General features: G+C 46.5%; 5 protein-coding genes across 5 annotated transcripts; 4 read left to right on the top strand and 1 right to left on the bottom strand.

Moving 5' to 3' along the window:
* Window positions 1–2,508: 2,508 nt before the first annotated feature.
* On the top strand, window positions 2,509–3,693 carry LOC6898199 (putative odorant receptor 65c; the record flags this gene model as incomplete). The annotated part of the gene is made up of 3 exons (XM_033377523.1): window positions 2,509–3,053; window positions 3,104–3,467; window positions 3,529–3,693. Coding segments are annotated over 3 exons (963 nt in total), but the record flags the coding sequence as incomplete, so codon positions are not given.
* A 1,108-nt stretch (window positions 3,694–4,801) lies between these two features.
* On the top strand, window positions 4,802–7,084 carry LOC6898198 (putative odorant receptor 65c). Its single transcript, XM_002138231.3, has 5 exons — window positions 4,802–5,013; window positions 5,067–5,238; window positions 5,297–5,817; window positions 5,868–6,231; window positions 6,293–7,084. Exons 1-5 carry the CDS (start codon window positions 4,862–4,864, stop codon window positions 6,344–6,346), a joined length of 1,263 nt encoding a protein of 420 aa, XP_002138267.3. The 5' UTR covers window positions 4,802–4,861; the 3' UTR covers window positions 6,347–7,084.
* Window positions 7,085–7,597: 513 nt separating this feature from the next.
* On the top strand, window positions 7,598–9,219 carry LOC6898197 (putative odorant receptor 65c). The gene is made up of 5 exons (XM_033377522.1): window positions 7,598–7,665; window positions 7,803–7,974; window positions 8,033–8,553; window positions 8,603–8,966; window positions 9,031–9,219. Exons 1-5 carry the CDS (start codon window positions 7,598–7,600, stop codon window positions 9,082–9,084), a joined length of 1,179 nt encoding a protein of 392 aa, XP_033233413.1. The 3' UTR covers window positions 9,085–9,219.
* Window positions 9,220–10,212: 993 nt separating this feature from the next.
* Window positions 10,213–12,502, top strand: LOC6898196 (putative odorant receptor 65c). Its single transcript, XM_002138229.3, has 5 exons — window positions 10,213–10,876; window positions 10,928–11,099; window positions 11,159–11,679; window positions 11,735–12,098; window positions 12,162–12,502. Exons 1-5 carry the CDS (start codon window positions 10,737–10,739, stop codon window positions 12,213–12,215), a joined length of 1,251 nt encoding a protein of 416 aa, XP_002138265.3. The 5' UTR covers window positions 10,213–10,736; the 3' UTR covers window positions 12,216–12,502.
* A 2,460-nt stretch (window positions 12,503–14,962) lies between these two features.
* Window positions 14,963–16,154, bottom strand: Prosbeta5R1 (Proteasome beta5 subunit-related 1). The gene is made up of 2 exons (XM_001360351.4): window positions 15,919–16,154; window positions 14,963–15,859 (listed from the first exon to the last, which is right to left on the bottom strand). The coding sequence occupies exons 1-2, from the start codon at window positions 16,066–16,068 to the stop codon at window positions 15,044–15,046; spliced, it is 966 nt and encodes a 321-aa protein (XP_001360388.3). The 5' UTR covers window positions 16,069–16,154; the 3' UTR covers window positions 14,963–15,043.
* Between the last annotated feature and the right edge of the window lie 1,284 nt (window positions 16,155–17,438).

Raw genomic sequence — 17,438 nt, 5'->3', positions numbered from 1 at the left:
CTTCAGTGCCAATTAAGCTGATTATACGAGTATTTGCAGCTTTTCATTTGATTTTCCCTCGCATATTTGCAGGCATTATTATGTCCATTATAACTTATTGTCTTTCTAATTGAAGCAACTGTACTCTGTGTTCTGTTTCGTTCCCTTTGTGGCGGTGGATGAATGGCCTTGCCTCTGGCAAAAGTCTATTCATTTGCATACAATATGCCAGTTATTACACATAGATATAGGGAATAAATATACATTAAACGTATACATTTGTGGTACATGTTGTTTTGTTGGCCTCTAGTCTGCTTTTGGGGCAGAATTGTGTGCTGTCTGCTTTTGAATACCTAAAATATGGCCATTCCACCTTGACAGGGTCGAATTTTGCATAAATTAAACAGCGAGAAATGAGGGGCGGGGAAATTCTATGTACAAATGAGCTTATGTCGTCGAATGTTTTGAAAACTAAAATAAATATGTGTGTGTATGTGTGTGTGTGTGTGATGTAAATCTGACCTACATTTTCCACAGATTACGACACATGCAAAAGTGCAATTTCATTAAATATCCAAAAGCCAAAAACAATGAAAACGATTCCCAGAACCAGAGCCATAGCACAGATAACAAATTACTTGCTATGAATAATAATAGAGTGCAGCGTTCCCTTGGAGTACCCTACCAAGCCCCAGCCCCAGCCCCAGCCCCAGACCCAGCCCCAGACCCAGCCCCCCCTCTCAGTAGTGCCCAATCTTCTTATGGCACAACTGTAATGAATATACGATGATGAGGATGCCAGGGAGGAGCGAGGGATGACGACAATCAGGAGGAAGAGCAGGACGAGACGTTGACGATGACAATGTTGACAAGCCGATGAACATAAAAGATATTTATATTGAGCAGAGCGAGAGAGCGAGAGAGAGAGAGAGAGAGAGGCATAAGCACTCGTATTCTGTCGGGTCGTTCTGGGATGCAAAATCTTGGGACTCCGGGAACATTTTCCAAAGGGGATCTAGGATCTATTCGCTATTATCTCTCTCTCTCTGGACAATCTCTCTCGGTCATTTCCCTGAAGTGCCAGCGATATCCCAACCGATTGTCAGTTCCAGAATCGCTGGCAAAGAGAAATCTGAAAATTGCCAAAGAGCCAAACGGGGAGACAATGGGTAAAATTTCATTACCGGACGATGGGTGGATGGGTGGCTGTGCAGCTCCATTGCAAAGATGATGACGCTGCTGATGGAGGCGTAATATGTTGGAGGAGGAGGTACTGCAGTCTTGACGGGAATTGAAATTGAAAAGAAAATGAATGAAGTGTGTCGCGAGGGGGATTCCACGGTCCATGGACCATGGGAAATGGGAAATGGAGAACGAGAGTACGGCTTACTTGGCTCTGAGCTCGGAGAAGTCGTTCCACAGCTGTCCTCTTCCTTGCCATTCTTGTTGGCTGTCAACGCGACTGTCATGTGCCTCCCGCGCTGACAACCAAGGCCTCCTCTCTCTCGTCCCAGTCTTGCCGCCCCCTGGCTACATCCATTAATAATATTATTCATTGAAATCGCTAGGATTTGCACAAAAATGCCTGCGATGAGCTCTTGTCGCTACATGAAATGCAATTGTCGAGAAAAGGACTAAACGGGCTAAGGGATAAGGATAGAGGGGCCTTTGTTTTTGCTGAATGAGCCAACGACTCGTAATATCCAGTCACCCCCTCTCAAGAATCTTTCAATTGAGACCTTTGATAAAATTTTAATTTGATTTGATATTATTGAAATTAATGAGGACCTGTCTTTAAATGACAGCCTGGCCGGCAAACTAGAACGAAAAGCGGCCAAGACACTAAAGGAAAATGCTTCACAGGGCACTGCCGCCGAGCCTTAGCTCATTTCTGCAATCCCCAAGCCGATTATTCACCAATAATTAGAAAACCAAAGCCCATTTAAAGTTCTTATTCCCCGGCACCAAGGAGCAGCTGGCAAATTCTCGCCAGAGGGCACATTCCCATACGAGTACATTGTCCTATACAATACTTGACGCCTGTGAAAGGCAATGTCTGACTGCAAAGTGGCATTCGGTCTCCACGGCTAGTACGGTACGGTTTACACGGACTTGCAGATGTTCGAACTGCCTAGAGAACGGGTCGGACTTGGCCTGGGCGAGAAATGGAAGAGCTTCATGAAGGTTTATATGACATTCGTGACGGTTTATAGGAGTCCGGATGAGTGTCCCGAGCACACAGTGCCACACCATTGCCGAGCACAGCTAAAGTCGATATTAAGACGATATTTTGCACATAATGATAAACTGATTCGCTTTTTAGAGCCATGGGATACTATCCGAACTCGGAGGAAAGACGGATTCCCGGCCGCAGGACCTGGTTTCTATTTCTTTTCTCTCAGATGACGATGTTTTTCTGCTCCCAATGCTATGGAATATTCGACTCCCTGGACGACCTTGTGGAATGGGGTCGGGATCTCGCCTTCATAATAGCGGTTCGCACTGAGTCTTTTCTGTTTACAAACATAACTTCTCAAACTTCATTATTTTCAGTCGTTTTTTATCTTTTTCAAGTTTATATATTTCCTGCTGTATGCCGATAACGTGGACGAGGTAATCGATGGCCTCGAGGAGTGCTACCGTTGGGAGAGAGCGGGCCCGGCTGCTGCAGGAGTGCGATCGGCAAAACGCTTGCATTATCTGATTATCATCGGAATGCAAATAATTTGGGCGGTTTCCATGGTCGCCTTCGTCCTGCTATTGGTTACCACGCCCCTCTGGACACAGCAGGACCTTCCGTTACATGTTTCCTACCCTTTCCACTTACACGATTCATCAAAGCACCCCGTGACACACATCCTCATATACATATCACAGTCATGGAGCATTCTGTATTTCCTTACGGGGCTCATCTCTACCGAAGGGCTATCGATCACTATTTATTCGCAGCTAACGACTGGATTGACTGTCCTGTGCGTTGAGCTTCGGCATCTTCACCAGCTCTGCGATGGAGACGAGGATCTGCTGCGATGGGAGATCAATCGTCTAGTCAAATATCATCAGAAGATTATCAGGTACGAATAAGTGATACAATTGACGTCTACTATAGATGTCCCTATTTCAGTCTGGTGGATCGAAGCAATGAGGTATTCCACGGTCCTTTAATCATGCAAATGATCGTCAACTTCTTGCTGGTCTCCCTGTCGGTCTTCGAGGCAATGATGGCCAGGCACGACCCCAAGGTGGCAGGCCAGTTCATACTTCTAATGATCTTGGCCTTGGGTCACCTGTCGATGTGGACGAAATTCGGGGACATGATGTCGCAGGAGTCGCTGGAAGTGGCCGAAGCTGCATACGAGGCCTACGACCCAAGTGTTGAGTCCAAAAAAATCGATTGGAATATTCGCTTTATAATTATGCGTGCCCAGGAGCCATTGATCATGAGAGCTACTCCCTTTCCCACTTTTAATATGATTAACTACAAGGCCGTGAGTTTAATGGAAGAACACTTGAATGGTAGCACTGAGTGCATCATAACTATTCTTCCAGATACTCAACCAGTGCTATGGAATCCTCACGCTTCTGCTGAATACTTTGGACTAGAATAATCTTGCCCTTCTGAACCAGCTTATAATTCACTTATGCTCGCATGTGTATCACCGATTCCCACATTAAACACACCCCTCCCTGGTAATCTTTGCTCTTATTTTGGTCGATAGTGTATCGAAACGTCCCAAGACAATGAAGCAAATTGCACATAACATATGGTACTGCCGCCGAGCATAATAATCGCTATTCTTGTTGCTCCAATCCTAAAGTAAATCCTATGTATGTACATATTGCACACTGACTTTCAGTCGAACAAATGCTTATTCGCTATGGTTCAGTGCTCAGGGTGTGGTTCGCCCCTTGGTAGTGAATGCACCCAAGGCACTTCTTTATTAATTGGATTGTTCACCAAAGGATTATATAATTTCCCCATGAATTTTCTTCAGAAGTTCTAATTTTCCCAGATATCCAGAGCGTAGGAAAAATGCGAAACAGAAATTTTACAGTCAGAGCCATCACCCATAATTAAAGAGAAATCATCTTTCGACGAAATTTAGACCGTTATGTAAAACTCATTCCATTCGAGCGGGAAGGGAACGTTGTGAGCCGAGGCTAGGGCAGCGATGTACATCACTTGTGGGGCTTGAGCTGATCTTGGGTATACATCTTGACATCGTATGCATTTAGATGCAAATTTGGTAACCATTTAATAGTTCACTCATAACACTATTCAACACCACATATGTACCTACTGTGAACCCACTTGACTTTTTATGATCGATTTGGGGCCTTCAAAATGTTTGATAATTTTTTCCTTTTTTTCTCAGAGGTAGTGCCTCTTTTTTTTTCATATCTTAAGATACAATACATCTGGTCCTAAGGAATTTATTTTGACTTTTCCCGAGTTTTCAAAGCCAAAATTGTAGAAAAATATACCGAACAAAAATTATTAAATTAACAATCCCACCAAATCGGGTTGGTTTCATATCCCTTACCAAAGGCAGAGACACAGACATTCAAAGAGAAGTGTGTGTGTACGAGTCTGTGTGCCTTTCAATGTTCCGAGCTCGATAATCACTTGACTCATTATTCCAATCATTAAGTGGAGAGGATCACGTGCAAGTGTGCCAATAATTGAATTTTTAAAGACCATTCGGAGGTCTTTTTCCCTGGAGACCCTAACAAGCAGCTGTGAAATTCTCGGCAATCAATTGCCAGAGGGAACATTTTTAATGGCCCACTAGCGGGCGTACCTTGACGTCCTCGAAGAAGCCCCTTTCGTGGCTCATTCATTCCGCACAGCTAGTACGGTACGCTTTGTACGGACTTGCAGATGTCCGAACTGCCTAGAGAACGGGTCGGACTTGGCCTGGGCGAGAAATGGAAGAGCTTCATGAAGCTTTACATGACATTCGTGACGGTTTATAGGAGTCCGGATGAGAGTCCCGAGCACACAGTGCCACACCAGTGCCGAGCACAGCTAAAGTCGATATTAAGACGGTATTTTGTACATAATGATAACCAGATTCGCTTTTTAGAGCCATGGGATACTACCCGAACTCGGAGGAAAGACGGATTCCCGGCCGCAGGACCTGGTTTCTGTTTATTTTCTCTCAGATAACGATGTTTTTCTGCTCCCAATGCTATGGAATATTCGACTCCCTGGACGACCTTGTGGAATGGGGTCGGGATCTCGCCTTCATAATAGCGGTTCGCACTGAGTCTTTTCTGTTTACAAACATAGCTTCTCAAAGTTCTTTATTTTCAGTCGTTTTTTATCTATTTCAAGTTTATATATTTCCTGCTGTATGCCGATAACGTGGACGAGGTAATCGATGGCCTCGAGGAGTGCTACCGTTGGGAGAGAGCGGGCCCGGCTGCTGCAGGAGTGCGATCGGCAAAACGCTTGCATTATCTGATTGTCATCGGGATGCAAATAATTTGGGCGTTTTCCATGGTCGTGTTCGTCCTGCTATTGGTTACCACGCCCCTCTGGACACAGCAGGACCTTCCGTTGCATGTTTCCTACCCTTTCCACTTACACGATTCATCAAAGCACCCCGTGACACACATCCTCATATACATATCACATTCTTGGAGCATTCTGTACTTCCTAACGGGGCTCGTCTCTACCGAAGGGCTATCGATCACTATTTATTCGCAGCTAACGACTGGATTGACTGTCCTGTGCGTTGAGCTTCGGCATCTTCACCAGCTCTGCGATGGAGACGAGGATCTGCTGCGATGGGAGATCAATCGTCTAGTCAAATATCATCAGAAGATTATCAGGTACGAATAAGTGATACAATTGACGTCTACTATAGATGTCCCTATTTCAGTCTGGTGGATCGAAGCAATGAGGTATTCCACGGTCCTTTAATCATGCAAATGATCGTCAACTTCTTGCTGGTCTCCCTGTCGGTCTTCGAGGCAATGATGGCCAGGCACGACCCCAAGGTGGCAGGCCAGTTCATACTTCTAATGATCTTGGCCTTGGGTCACCTGTCGATGTGGACGAAATTCGGGGACATGATGTCGCAGGAGTCGCTGGAAGTGGCCGAAGCTGCATACGAGGCCTACGACCCAAGTGTTGGGTCCAAGAAAATCGATTGGAATATTCGCTTTATAATTATGCGTGCCCAGGAGCCATTGATCATGAGAGCTACTCCCTTTCCCACTTTTAATATGATTAACTACAAGGCCGTGAGTTTAATGGAAGAACACTTGAATGGTAGCACTGAGTGCATCATAACTATTCTTCCAGATACTCAACCAGTGCTATGGAATCCTCACGCTTCTGCTGAATACTTTGGACTAGAATAATCTTGCCCTTCTGAACCAGCTTATAATTCACTTATGCTCGCATGTGTATCACCGATTCCCACATTAAACACACCCCTCCCTGGTAATCTTTGCTCTTATTTTGGTCGATAGTGTATCGAAACGTCCCAATATGGTACTGCCGCCGAGCATAATAATCGCTATTCTTGTTGCTCCAATCCTAAAGTAAATCCTATGTATGTACATATTGCACACTGACTTTCAGTCGAACAAATGCTTATTCGCTGTGGTTCAGTGCTCAGGGTGTGGTTCGCCCCTTGGTAGTGAATGCACCCAAGGCACTTCTTTATTAATTGGATTTTTCACCAAAGGATTATATAATTTCCCGATGAATTTTCTTCAGAAATTCTAGTTTTCCCAGATATCCAGAGCGTAGGAAAAATGCGAAACAGAAATTTTACAGTCAGTGCCATCACCCATAATTAAACAGAAATCATCTTTCGACGAAATTTAGACCGTTATGTAAAACTCATTCCATTCGAGCGGGAAGGGAACGTTGTGAGCCGAGGCTAGGGCAGCGATGTACATCACTTGTGGGGCTTGAGCTGATCTTGGGTATACATCTTGACATCGTATGCATTTAGATGCAAATTTGGTAACCATTTAATAGTTCACTCATAACACTATTCAACACCACATATGTACCTACTGTGAACCCACTTGACTTTTTATGATCGATTTGGGGCCTTCAAAATGTTTGATAATTTTTTCCTTTTTTTCTCAGAGGTAGTGCCTCTTTTTTTCATATCTTAAGATACAATACATCTGGTCCTAAGGAATTTATTTTGACTTTTCCCGAGTTTTCAAAGCCAAAATTGTAGAAAAATATACCGAACAAAAATTATTAAATTAACAATCCCACCAAATCGGGTTGGTTTCATATCCCTTACCAAAGGCAGAGACACAGACATTCAAAGAGAAGTGTGTGTGTACGAGTCTGTGTGCCTTTCAATGTTCCGAGCTCGATAATCACTTGACTCATTATTCCAATCATTAAGTGGAGAGGATCACGTGCAAGTGTGCCAATAATTGTATTTTTAAAGACCATTCGGAGGTCTTTTTCCCTGGAGACCCTAACAAGCAGCTGTGAAATTCTCGGCAATCAATTGCGAGAGGGAACATTTTTAATGGCCCACTAGCGGGCGTACCTTGACGTCCTCGAAGAAGCCCCTTTCGTGGCTCATTCATTCCGCACAGCCAGTACGGTACGCTTTGTACGGACTGGAAGATGGTCGAACCATCTGCAGAACGGGTCGGACTTCGTCTGAGCAAGAAATGGAAGAGATTCATGAAGCCGTATGCCCCGTTCAGGAGGGTTTATAGGACCCCGGGGAAGTGTCCGGAGCACACAGTGCCATACCTAAACCGAGAACAGCTTATGTCCGTATAAAATCGGTATCTTGTACATAATGCTAACCAGATTCGGATTACAGAAGCACGGGATATTACCCGAACTCTACGCAAAACAGCGTGTCTGGCCAGAGGTCCTTCCATTTGTTTCTTTTGGTCAAGGGTACTATATTTTACAGCTCAATATTATACGCCGCTTCAGAATCCCTGGACGACATTGTGGAATTGGGACGGGATCTCGCCTTCATAATAGCGGTTCGCACTGAGTCTTTTCTGTTTACAAACATAACTTCTCAAAATTCTTTATTTTCAGTCATTTTTCATATATTTCAAGCTGATATATTTCCTGCTGTATGCCGATAACGTGGACGAGGTAATCAACGGCCTCGAGGATTGCTACCGTTGGGAGAGAGCGGGCCCGGCTGCTGCAGGAGTGCGATCGGCAAAACGTTTGCATTATCTGATTGTCATTGGAATGCAAATAATTTGGGTGGTTTCCATGATCATTTTTATAGTGCTATTAATTTCGACGCCATTTTGGACACAACAGGAGTTGCCGCTCCATGCAGCCTATCCGTTTCACTTGCACGATTCTTTGAGGCATCCGAGAATACACATTCTCATCTACTTATCACAATCTTTCGACATTCTGTACTACCTCACGTGGCTAACCGTTACCGAGTGCATGTCCGTGTCCATTTACTCCCAGCTGACGACTGCGTTGAGTGTCCTGTGCGTTGAGCTTCGGCACCTCCACCAGTTCTGCGATGGAGACGAGGATCTGCTGCGATGGGAAATCCATCGTCTGGTCAAATATCATCAGAAGATAATCAAGTAGGATCTGTGCAACACCTGTACGTCCACTAAAGTATCCCTTTTTCAGACTTGTGGATCGATGCAATGAGGTTTTCCACGGTCCTTTAATCATGCAAATGATCGTCAACTTCTTGCTGGTCTCCCTGTCGGTCTTCGAGGCAATGATGGCCAGGCACGACCCCAAGGTGGCAGGCCAGTTCATACTTCTAATGATCTTGGCCTTGGGTCACCTGTCGATGTGGACGAAATTCGGGGACATGATGTCGCAGGAGTCGCTGGAAGTGGCCGAGGCTGCATACGAGGCATACGACTCAAGTGTTGGGTCCAAGAAAATCTATTGGAATATTCGCTTTATAATTATGCGTGCCCAGGAACCATTGATCATGAGAGCTACTCCCTTTCCCACTTTTAATATGACTAACTACAAGGCCGTGAGTTTAATGGAAGAACACTTGAATGGTAGCTCTGGTTGCACCCTCATAACTATTCTTCCAGATACTCAACCAGTGCTACGGAATCCTCACGCTTCTGCTGAATACTTTGGACTAGAATAATCTTGCACTTCTGAACAAGCTTATATTTCACTTATGCTCGCATGTGTATCACCGATTCCCACATTAAACATACCCCGCGCTGATGAGCTTTGCTCTTCTTTTGGTCGATAGTATATCGATATCAACTAAATCGATCGCGGCTGCATTTTATGGCTGTTCTACCGTTGGCATAAAGACCACTTGAAAATATGGGTGTACCAATGGGCTTTCCAAGTTGGACTGCCGACTGAGAGTCCCGATGGACTGCTAAGAATTATCTCCAAAAAAAGAAACGATACGAAAGAATCCGTTTAGATATGAGGAAGTCTCTGCAGAGCACATGGCCTCTCGAGTCGATAGTTCGAGTGTTCGGATTGTGGTTGCAAAGTCAAATCCCTACTTGGAGGACAAATGCTACTGTGGGACGCTTATTTAATAGGTTAAGAAGAGTGAAGACTTGGCTATAAACAACGACTGATCATGAATCAGTGATAGCTAAAGATATATGTATGTTTTTGGTATGTTTTTTCTGTATCGAACTGGTGACAGCCCAGTTTAAGAGAAACGAACAAAACCCCCAATTGAGAAGTCCTGGGTACGCCCTTGAAAACACCTCCCGAAGGTGTGGAAATTTTCCTTAGCAATTCCAACTAGAACGGCCCAAGACAATGAAGAAAATTGTACATATGGCACTGCCGCCGAGCCTAATAATCGCGGGGCTGGTTGTTCCAATCGTAGAGTTAAATGGACACACATATCACACACATTGTTCTTTCACACTTGTACACTTAGAAGTAAAGTAATTTATAAATTAAATATTGAATAATATAACCCGGAAGGAAGCTAACTTTACCGTGATGTAGGGCATATACCCTTGAATTCACATACTTGGGTTAAATTCCATATTGTATCAGCCATATTAGTGGCGAATTTCACAAGGCACTTACCATTCACGATTAAAGCGCAGACACCAGCCGTTTATCTCGCTTCACTTCGCCAGGGGGCTCACACTGCAGTTGGAAGAGTGTTAGAGAGAGAATGAGTAAGCCATTGAAAATTCATTTGTTCTTTCTGGCTATAATGATCCGATCTGATTCAGATTTAGCAGCCTGGTAGATCTGGTCATTATTTATGATTCTCCGTTTTTCGTATTTTCAAAATTATACATGCCTTAGATTTTCGTGGGGGCGTGGCAAAATTTTGAAAAAAATGATTTAATGAGATATGACGGGATTCTGGATTCCAAATTTGGTTGCTCCAGCTCTTATAGGACGGACGGACAGACAGATATGGCTATATCGACTCGGCTATTAACGCTGATCAAAAATATATATACTTTACGGGGTCGGAAACGATTCCTTCTGGTCGTTACACGCATCCACTTCCAGCCAAAAACCGAATATACCCCTATACTCTTTGGGTATCGGGCATTAAAACATCTTTAGTCTCTTGCTTGCCAGGGCATTCCTTTTCGCCAATAATTGCAAATGTCTTTGGAAGTTAATTTCTCCAGACTGGTCGGACCACCGCCCTAAGAAGCAGCTGTGAAATTCTCGCCAGGCCCCTGCCATTGACCATAGCCAATTATCAAACGTACTCGTATCTGTACGCCTTCAAAGTCGCATTCATTGGGAACAACTAGTACTGTACGGTTATACGGACTTGAAGATGGTCGAACGGGTCGGATTCAGTCTGAGCGATAAAGGAAAGAGTTTCTTGAAGCCGTATATCGCGATCAGGATGGTTTATCGGAGGCCGGATGAGTGTCCCGAGCACACAGTGCCATACCTAAACCGAGATCAGCTAAAGTCTGTATAAAATGTCATTATGATGATGTGGGTCTGATAATCTCTTTGTAGAGCTATTGGATATTACCCGAACTCGGAGGAAAGCAGCCGACCCGGTCGAAGGAACTGGCATCTGTTCGTTATGATTAAGGCGACGATATTTTTCGGCTCAGTGACTTATGCCATTTTCGAATCCCTGGACAACATTGTGGAATGGGGTCGGGATCTCGCCTTCATAATAGCGGTTCGCACTGAGTCTTTTCTGTTTACAAAACATAACTTCTCCAAATTCTTTATTTTCAGTCGTTTTTCATATATTTCAAGCTGATATATTTCCTGCTGTATGCCGATAACGTGGACGAGGTAATCGACGGCCTCGAGGATTGCTACCGTTGGGAGAGAGCGGGCCCGGCTGCTGCAGGAGTGCGATCGGCAAAACGCTTGCATTATCTGATTGTCATCGGAATGCAAATTGTTTGGCTGGCTTTCATGGTAGTCTTCGTCCTGCTATTGGTTACCACGCCCCTCTGGACAGAACTGTCGCTACCGTTCCATGCAGCCTTTCCGTTTCACTGGCACGATCCTTCGAAGCATCCGTTCACGCACATTCTCATCTACTTGTCGCAAACTTTCGACTCTGCCTACTTTCTCATGTGGCTCATCTCCATCGAAGGCATGTCAGTGGCCATTTATTCCCAGCTGACGACTGCGTTGAGTGTCCTGTGCGTTGAACTTCGGCAGCTCCACCAGTTCTGCGATGGAGACGAGGATCTGCTGCGATGGGAGATCAGTCGTCTGGTCAAATATCATCAGAAGATAATCAAGTTTGAATCTGAGCAACACCTGGGTTATAAGTCCACTAAAGTATCCCTTTTTCAGTCTGGTGGATCGGTGCAATGAGGTATTCCACGGCCCATTAATCATGCAAATGATCGTCAACTTCTTGCTGGTCTCCCTGTCGGTCTTTGAGGCAATGATGGCCAGGCACGACCCCAAGGTGGCAGGCCAGTTTATAGTTCTAATGATCTTGGCCTTGGGTCATTTGTCGATGTGGACGAAATTCGGGGATGTAATGTCGCAGGAGTCGCTGGAAGTGGCCGATGCTGCCTACGAGGCTTACGATCCGAATATTGCTTCGAAGGCAGTCCATAAGGATCTACGCGTTGTAATTATGCGATCCCAAAATCCGCTGATAATGAGAGCCAATCCCTTTCCTGCCTTCAATATGATAAACTACATGGCCGTGAGTTTGGTTGAAGAACTGGAAGTCCGCGTAATAAATCTATCTGCATATCTCTCCTCTTAGATACTCAACCAGTGCTACGGAATCCTCACCCTTCTGTTGAATACTATGGAATAGGTTCTACTAAATTCTATATATGTATTTCGATGTACAGTTTTGAACTTTAAGCTCGGCTTCTGAAGCATTTGATAATGCACTTATATTTAATCGATTCCCATATGAAACCCACGGCTTTCCCATCCTCCAAGTCCCGGATCCTGCTGTCATCGACGGTTCAACGATTGACCAGCGTTTGATAACCTATTTCCAGAATTGCTTTTTGTTGGTTCCTCGACGGCAAACAAGTTTCCATGAAGTTCAGTAAATTTGCGACTAAAGATGGCAATAAATGGCAATGCAATCTGTGCTTGGCTGTTGCCCATGTTGCCCATGTTGCTGGGAGTGGTTAAGGCCCAGAGCTGATAAATTGGAAGTGCAGTTGACGCTGGAACTCCTCTGGCAGCCGCATGGCGGAAAAGATGTTACCCGTAGCACGTTGCTGTTGCTGTTGCATGTTGCTCCTAATAAGGCTGCTGCTGATGCTGGCACAGCATTTGAATTTGTTTCTGATGCTGCCTCTGCTGCTGTTCTTGCCGTTGTTGCCGTTGTCATCTTTCTTCTGCCACATTGCCGCGACTCTGTGTTAATGAAAATGCCAGAGCCGGCAACGCTGCTGCCACATCCGTTGTCTCATAAGCATGCCTCTCTATGGGCGGTGCCGTGGCCAAGTGTGTCCCTGGGCATCCCTGCCCCAGCCTCAGCCTCAGCCGCTTCTTCTGTCATGAGCGATGCCTTGGCCAAGTGTTGCCGCCGTGCCGTGCCAGCAGCAGCAGCAGCAACATCATCATCATCATCATTGTACATGCAACAACAGCAGTTGCATCTCCTCGACGCTCCCGCCGCAACAGTCACGCTTGCTTGTCAAACACTCTGGCAGACTCTGACGGCCGTTGCACCTCTCTGGGATCCCTCCGTCACCGGCGTTCCATTCGCTTGGCAAAATCCATTTGCATATTTCCATCCTTATGCCCCGACAGCTAACGGCCCTGCCCCATGCCCCCTACACCCCCCCGTGACTCTTTGGGCCTACCTTTGGTTGGCGGCGCGCTTTTAACGACAAAGTGTGAAATTTCATTGAATTTGAGCTCGTTGACAAAAGTGGAATGGCAACAGAAACACACGTAGAATCAGCGCCAACAATCGCTGGGGTACACTGAAAGAAAAACCTCCATAAAGTTACTTCTCGGAATGTGAGGTGTCGCTTTGGGCCCATGAGCTCATTATGTTCCAATTTTCAATGTAATTTTTGCATTGAATTTGTTGCCTGTGATCGTGACACTTTTCTCTCTCTGTGAACCAGCAGGGCAGGTGCTGTAATTTGTTGTTGCTGTTGTAATTGCACTTGTTGTTTTGCAAATTAATTTAAATTATAGTTTTTTGCTGTTTTGTTATCGCTGGCGAGCCGGTTAGGTGGAAGGTACATTTTAGAAGATGGAGTAGCGAGTACCACAGATCGATGGTTGGAACGATGGATGGGCATATAATTTCTGTTTTAATAGCTAATTTAGTGGAAAGTAATAGCGGCAATTAATATGCCAACAACCCTGGAAAATACGAATTTTAGCATTGTGTGTACAATATTATTTATTACAACTCTAAGAGAGAGAAGAGAGAGAGAAATAGTAGTGTAGAATGGTATAGAAACGGAAGTTATCAACACGTGCTCATAGATAGATCCCAAAGTAATCCCGTTGTAATCGATGGTTCCACCATCCACCAATCCCCATGTTGAATGCTCTATAAATTCAAAGAGCATTCGCACAGTTCTCTGCATGGGTCGCCGCACGACTTTGGCTTAAAGTAATTTTCTAATGACACCACAGAGGAAAAATGAGTCTCGGTGCCTTTGGGGTCACCTTGCCCCCACTATCCTCACTATCCTGACTATTCCTGCCTGTCCCCGCCATACTGCTGCTGCTGGCGACGTTCATTAGATTAAAAGCAATTTACAGTAAAACTTTTTCCCACAACCGCCTTCTGGCCTGGCCGACTGCTCCTCCGCCTCCTTCTTATCCTCGTGCTCGTCCTTCCCTTGGTGGCTCTTCAGCTACTGGTCCTCCTCTTTCATGTGGCCACCACGGCTCCTTCTGCTGCTCCAAACACGTGCTGCAGCATTTGGTGACGCTCACATGTTCGCCGAGCGCCGTGCAAATGTGGCCACCATTTCGCCACCCCACTATCCGTCCCTCTCGCTCGCTCTTCTCTCTCCTCTCCCTCTTTGAGAGTAATTTGGCGCCTTTTTGGTTTATATTTTTTGGAATTCAACAAATTTGCGGATTTGGTTTGTAATTTATTAAATTTATCGCATGCTTCCGTCCAGGGGAACCCCCTACCCCTTACCACCCATACGCTTGCTAATGTCTGCGGTGGCGCCCCTTCCGGTTGGGCACACCAGAGTCCTTCTGCTTTTAGCATCTGCAACATTTGTTGATGACAACCGAAAGACACAGAGTGCAACATTTCGTTCACTCTCTCTCTCTCTCTCGCTCTAGCACTGTATCTGTGTGTTTCTATGGGTGTGTGTGTGTGTGTGGAACGCCCATTTAGGGGAAGTCATTCGGAGCTTAGAAGTTATTATTTTGATTTATAGAAAAAGTTGCTTTAGCGAGCGAAAGTTGCTCGTGCGAAGGAGCAAAGGCGGAGAGGGGGGCCAACATCCTGCCTAAAGGAGCAACTTTGAAATGACTTCATGCATTTGATGTCGGAACAGAAACTGGATTCGGAGAACAGACAACATCCGCAGAACCACCAAAAACAATACCATCTATACATATGTATGGGGTAATCTAATCAAGTATCTAGAATCAGGAATACACAAAGGCCCTCGTACACAGGAAAATATGGGTTTAGTTCCCCTCTTGGGTGACGGCTGCCACCTGCACCGAGACCTCGTTCTCCGTCACCTCCTTCTTTTGCTGGCAGCCACTCGCGCAGGGAACTTCGTGGATACAGCAGCCCGCATCACCCAGTCCGGCATCATCGCACGAGTGATCATCCTTGCAGTAGACATTGTAGAGCTCCGAGCAGTCCGTATTGGACACGTTGCGCCAGCCCTTCTCGTTGATGTGGTACAGCCGGACAATTCCGCCCGAGTAGGCGTCCTTGCTGGTGGCATGGTAGATGGCACGCCTGGCCAGATCGAAGGCCTCCTGGTCGGTCATTGTGAAGCGGTGCCCCGTGTCCAGGACGCCCAGGGCGTAGGGCGAGCCGCTGCCCACCGCAAAGACATTGCCGTGGCAGCGCATCCCCTCCGAGTCCACGTAGATGAGCTTGGGGCCCTCGTCGTCGTAGCCGGCCAGCATCATGCCCATGACCAGGCCCATGCCCTTGTATTCGGCGGAGATGTTGACGATCATCCGCGCCGCCGCGTCCACGGAGAGGCGCCGCTTGAAGCGCAGCTCGTGCAGCCTACTGTCCCGGGCCAGCACTCGGTCCCAGTAGACACAGTCGGCCGCTCCGCCGGCCAGGGTCCCCAGCATGTAGTCGTTCAGCTCGACGATCTTCTTCATCGTCTGCGATCCGATGTACTGTCCCGAAGTGGCCCTCGAGTCCGCGCAGAGCACCACTCCGCCCTGGTACCTGAATCCCAGGGTCGTTGTGCCGTGGGCAAAGTCCATCTTAACCCCACAGTGGGCCAGAATTTTGGGTAAATTCTCCACCGGCTAGAGGGACAGGGAATGGATTAGACTTCTCTTCTGGATTGGTTGCCTCGCGCTCTTACATCTTCGAAGGGTGGCGCCATCAGGGCGTAGGGATTCTCAAAGTTGCTGGTGGCTTCCCGCACCTGCTCCTTCTGCCACTCGGTCTGCAAGTGGTCGAAGCGCCTCATGAAGGGCCATCGATCGACGCCGCATATGCCCTCCAGTGCCATGGATGTGGAATGTAAACGAAAATTTGATTAAACTTATAAATATGGGGAAAATATGTGTCATGGGAATGATTTTCGAAGATTGAAATATCAAGGATATGGGAGATTCAAAGGTTTATAGAGTAGAGTATTTCCCCCCTCCACAGCAATCCAATCCCATCGACATCCGTATCCGTTTGTGCGAGTAGTTCAAGTCCTCATCTATTCCGATTCCGTTGGATGTTCCGCTCTAATGAGCAATCAGCAGTGGCAAGGCCAATCACATTACCATTTCACACAGGGAGCAGAGGCATTGGCATTGGACTCCGCGTGGGAGTCCAACTGCAGCGTGGCGCCACCACAGAGACACACGACATTTTAATTGGACTTTTACCCGTCCAGAGCTCCATCTCCGCCCAGCATCCACATCAGGAACGGCATTGGCACCTGTGGAGACTCGCAAATCAACCCAAAAGCGGACTGAGGAAAAAAAGAGAAAGCAGCTTGGCCCAGAGCCATGCCACGCCACGCCACGCCACGCCACGCCCCCACACCTACTACCTACTGCCTACTGCCCAGTGCCCAGGCTGTGGCAAGCGGATTAGCCGCTAATTAAACGCCAATTGGAAATGTTTGCTAAACTGTTTGAGTCCCCCAGATCGGGTGTGGGGTCTGGATGGATACCTTTGCAAAGTATTTCCAATGCTTTCTTTCTCGCTCTGCGCCACTCTCTCTATCTCTGTTCCACTGCCATGTGTCACTGGTCTAAATTTATGCAAATTGCCAGCTGCAAGTGGCCCCGGCCTCGGCCTCGGAGTTGCCACCGCAGCGCAGCATCGTCTCGCACAATTCATTTTTGCACGTGGCTCCATTCGCGCCTGCAGTTTTCTATTCTCTGCCCTTTTAAATGGCAGGAGGAGGAGGCGTTCATTTGATAGGGGATAAGGGATACCCTTTCGAGGGAAGCTACAACAACAGACGACAAGATCTACCAGCGGAGGCTAGAGACCTTCATGAATGCACATGCATGTCCCATTGCTAGCAGAGGAATAATCTCCACTGAAAGAGTGCTCCCCATTTCGGAGCTCCCACCGAATCTGCCCTTCTGTTTGTTGGTTCTGGATAGTTTGTGCTGCCTGCGCTGATTATTAAATCACAAGGCAGGGTCCAAACTGGAGCCGGCAGCAGCAATCTGATATGCAAAATCTGTTCTATGGCAAGGGGGATGGATGGCAACAGCACCAGCACCGGCACCGAAACCGGCACCGGCTCCTCTCTGCCATCATCTGTCCCACGTTAATTACAGCCCAGCTTCAGAGCTGTGCACTCTGGCAACAACTTGTTAAAAATGCCCGTTGCCAGTTTATTAGAGGGCAACTAAAGCAGCTAGCTGT

Source organism: Drosophila pseudoobscura, chromosome 3, assembly GCF_009870125.1.
Source record: "Drosophila pseudoobscura strain MV-25-SWS-2005 chromosome 3, UCI_Dpse_MV25, whole genome shotgun sequence".
Classification (NCBI taxonomy): Eukaryota; Metazoa; Arthropoda; class Insecta; order Diptera; family Drosophilidae; genus Drosophila; species Drosophila pseudoobscura.
Note: the sequence above shows the minus strand (reverse complement) of the source record. Positions and strands in the feature narration are given on the sequence as shown.

Excerpts from the sequence above, each read along its gene's own strand:
- LOC6898198 (XM_002138231.3), top strand. The coding sequence starts at position 4,862 with ATGTCCGAACTGCCTAGAGAACGGGTCGGACTTGGCCTGGGCGAGAAA. Across the intron at positions 5,014-5,066 it reads CAGTGCCGAGCACAGCTAAA|AGCCATGGGATACTACCCGA; the intron begins GTCGATATTAAG and ends TTCGCTTTTTAG. Across the intron at positions 5,818-5,867 it reads TATCATCAGAAGATTATCAG|TCTGGTGGATCGAAGCAATG; the intron begins GTACGAATAAGT and ends TCCCTATTTCAG.
- LOC6898197 (XM_033377522.1), top strand. The coding sequence starts at position 7,598 with ATGGTCGAACCATCTGCAGAACGGGTCGGACTTCGTCTGAGCAAGAAA. Across the intron at positions 7,666-7,802 it reads TGGAAGAGATTCATGAAGCC|AAGCACGGGATATTACCCGA; the intron begins GTATGCCCCGTT and ends TTCGGATTACAG. Across the intron at positions 8,967-9,030 it reads ATATGACTAACTACAAGGCC|ATACTCAACCAGTGCTACGG; the intron begins GTGAGTTTAATG and ends CTATTCTTCCAG.
- LOC6898196 (XM_002138229.3), top strand. The coding sequence starts at position 10,737 with ATGGTCGAACGGGTCGGATTCAGTCTGAGCGATAAAGGAAAGAGTTTC. Across the intron at positions 10,877-10,927 it reads CTAAACCGAGATCAGCTAAA|AGCTATTGGATATTACCCGA; the intron begins GTCTGTATAAAA and ends ATCTCTTTGTAG. Across the intron at positions 11,680-11,734 it reads TATCATCAGAAGATAATCAA|TCTGGTGGATCGGTGCAATG; the intron begins GTTTGAATCTGA and ends TCCCTTTTTCAG.
- Prosbeta5R1 (XM_001360351.4), bottom strand. The coding sequence starts at position 16,068 with ATGGCACTGGAGGGCATATGCGGCGTCGATCGATGGCCCTTCATGAGG. Across the intron at positions 15,860-15,918 it reads TGGCGCCACCCTTCGAAGAT|CCGGTGGAGAATTTACCCAA; the intron begins GTAAGAGCGCGA and ends CTGTCCCTCTAG.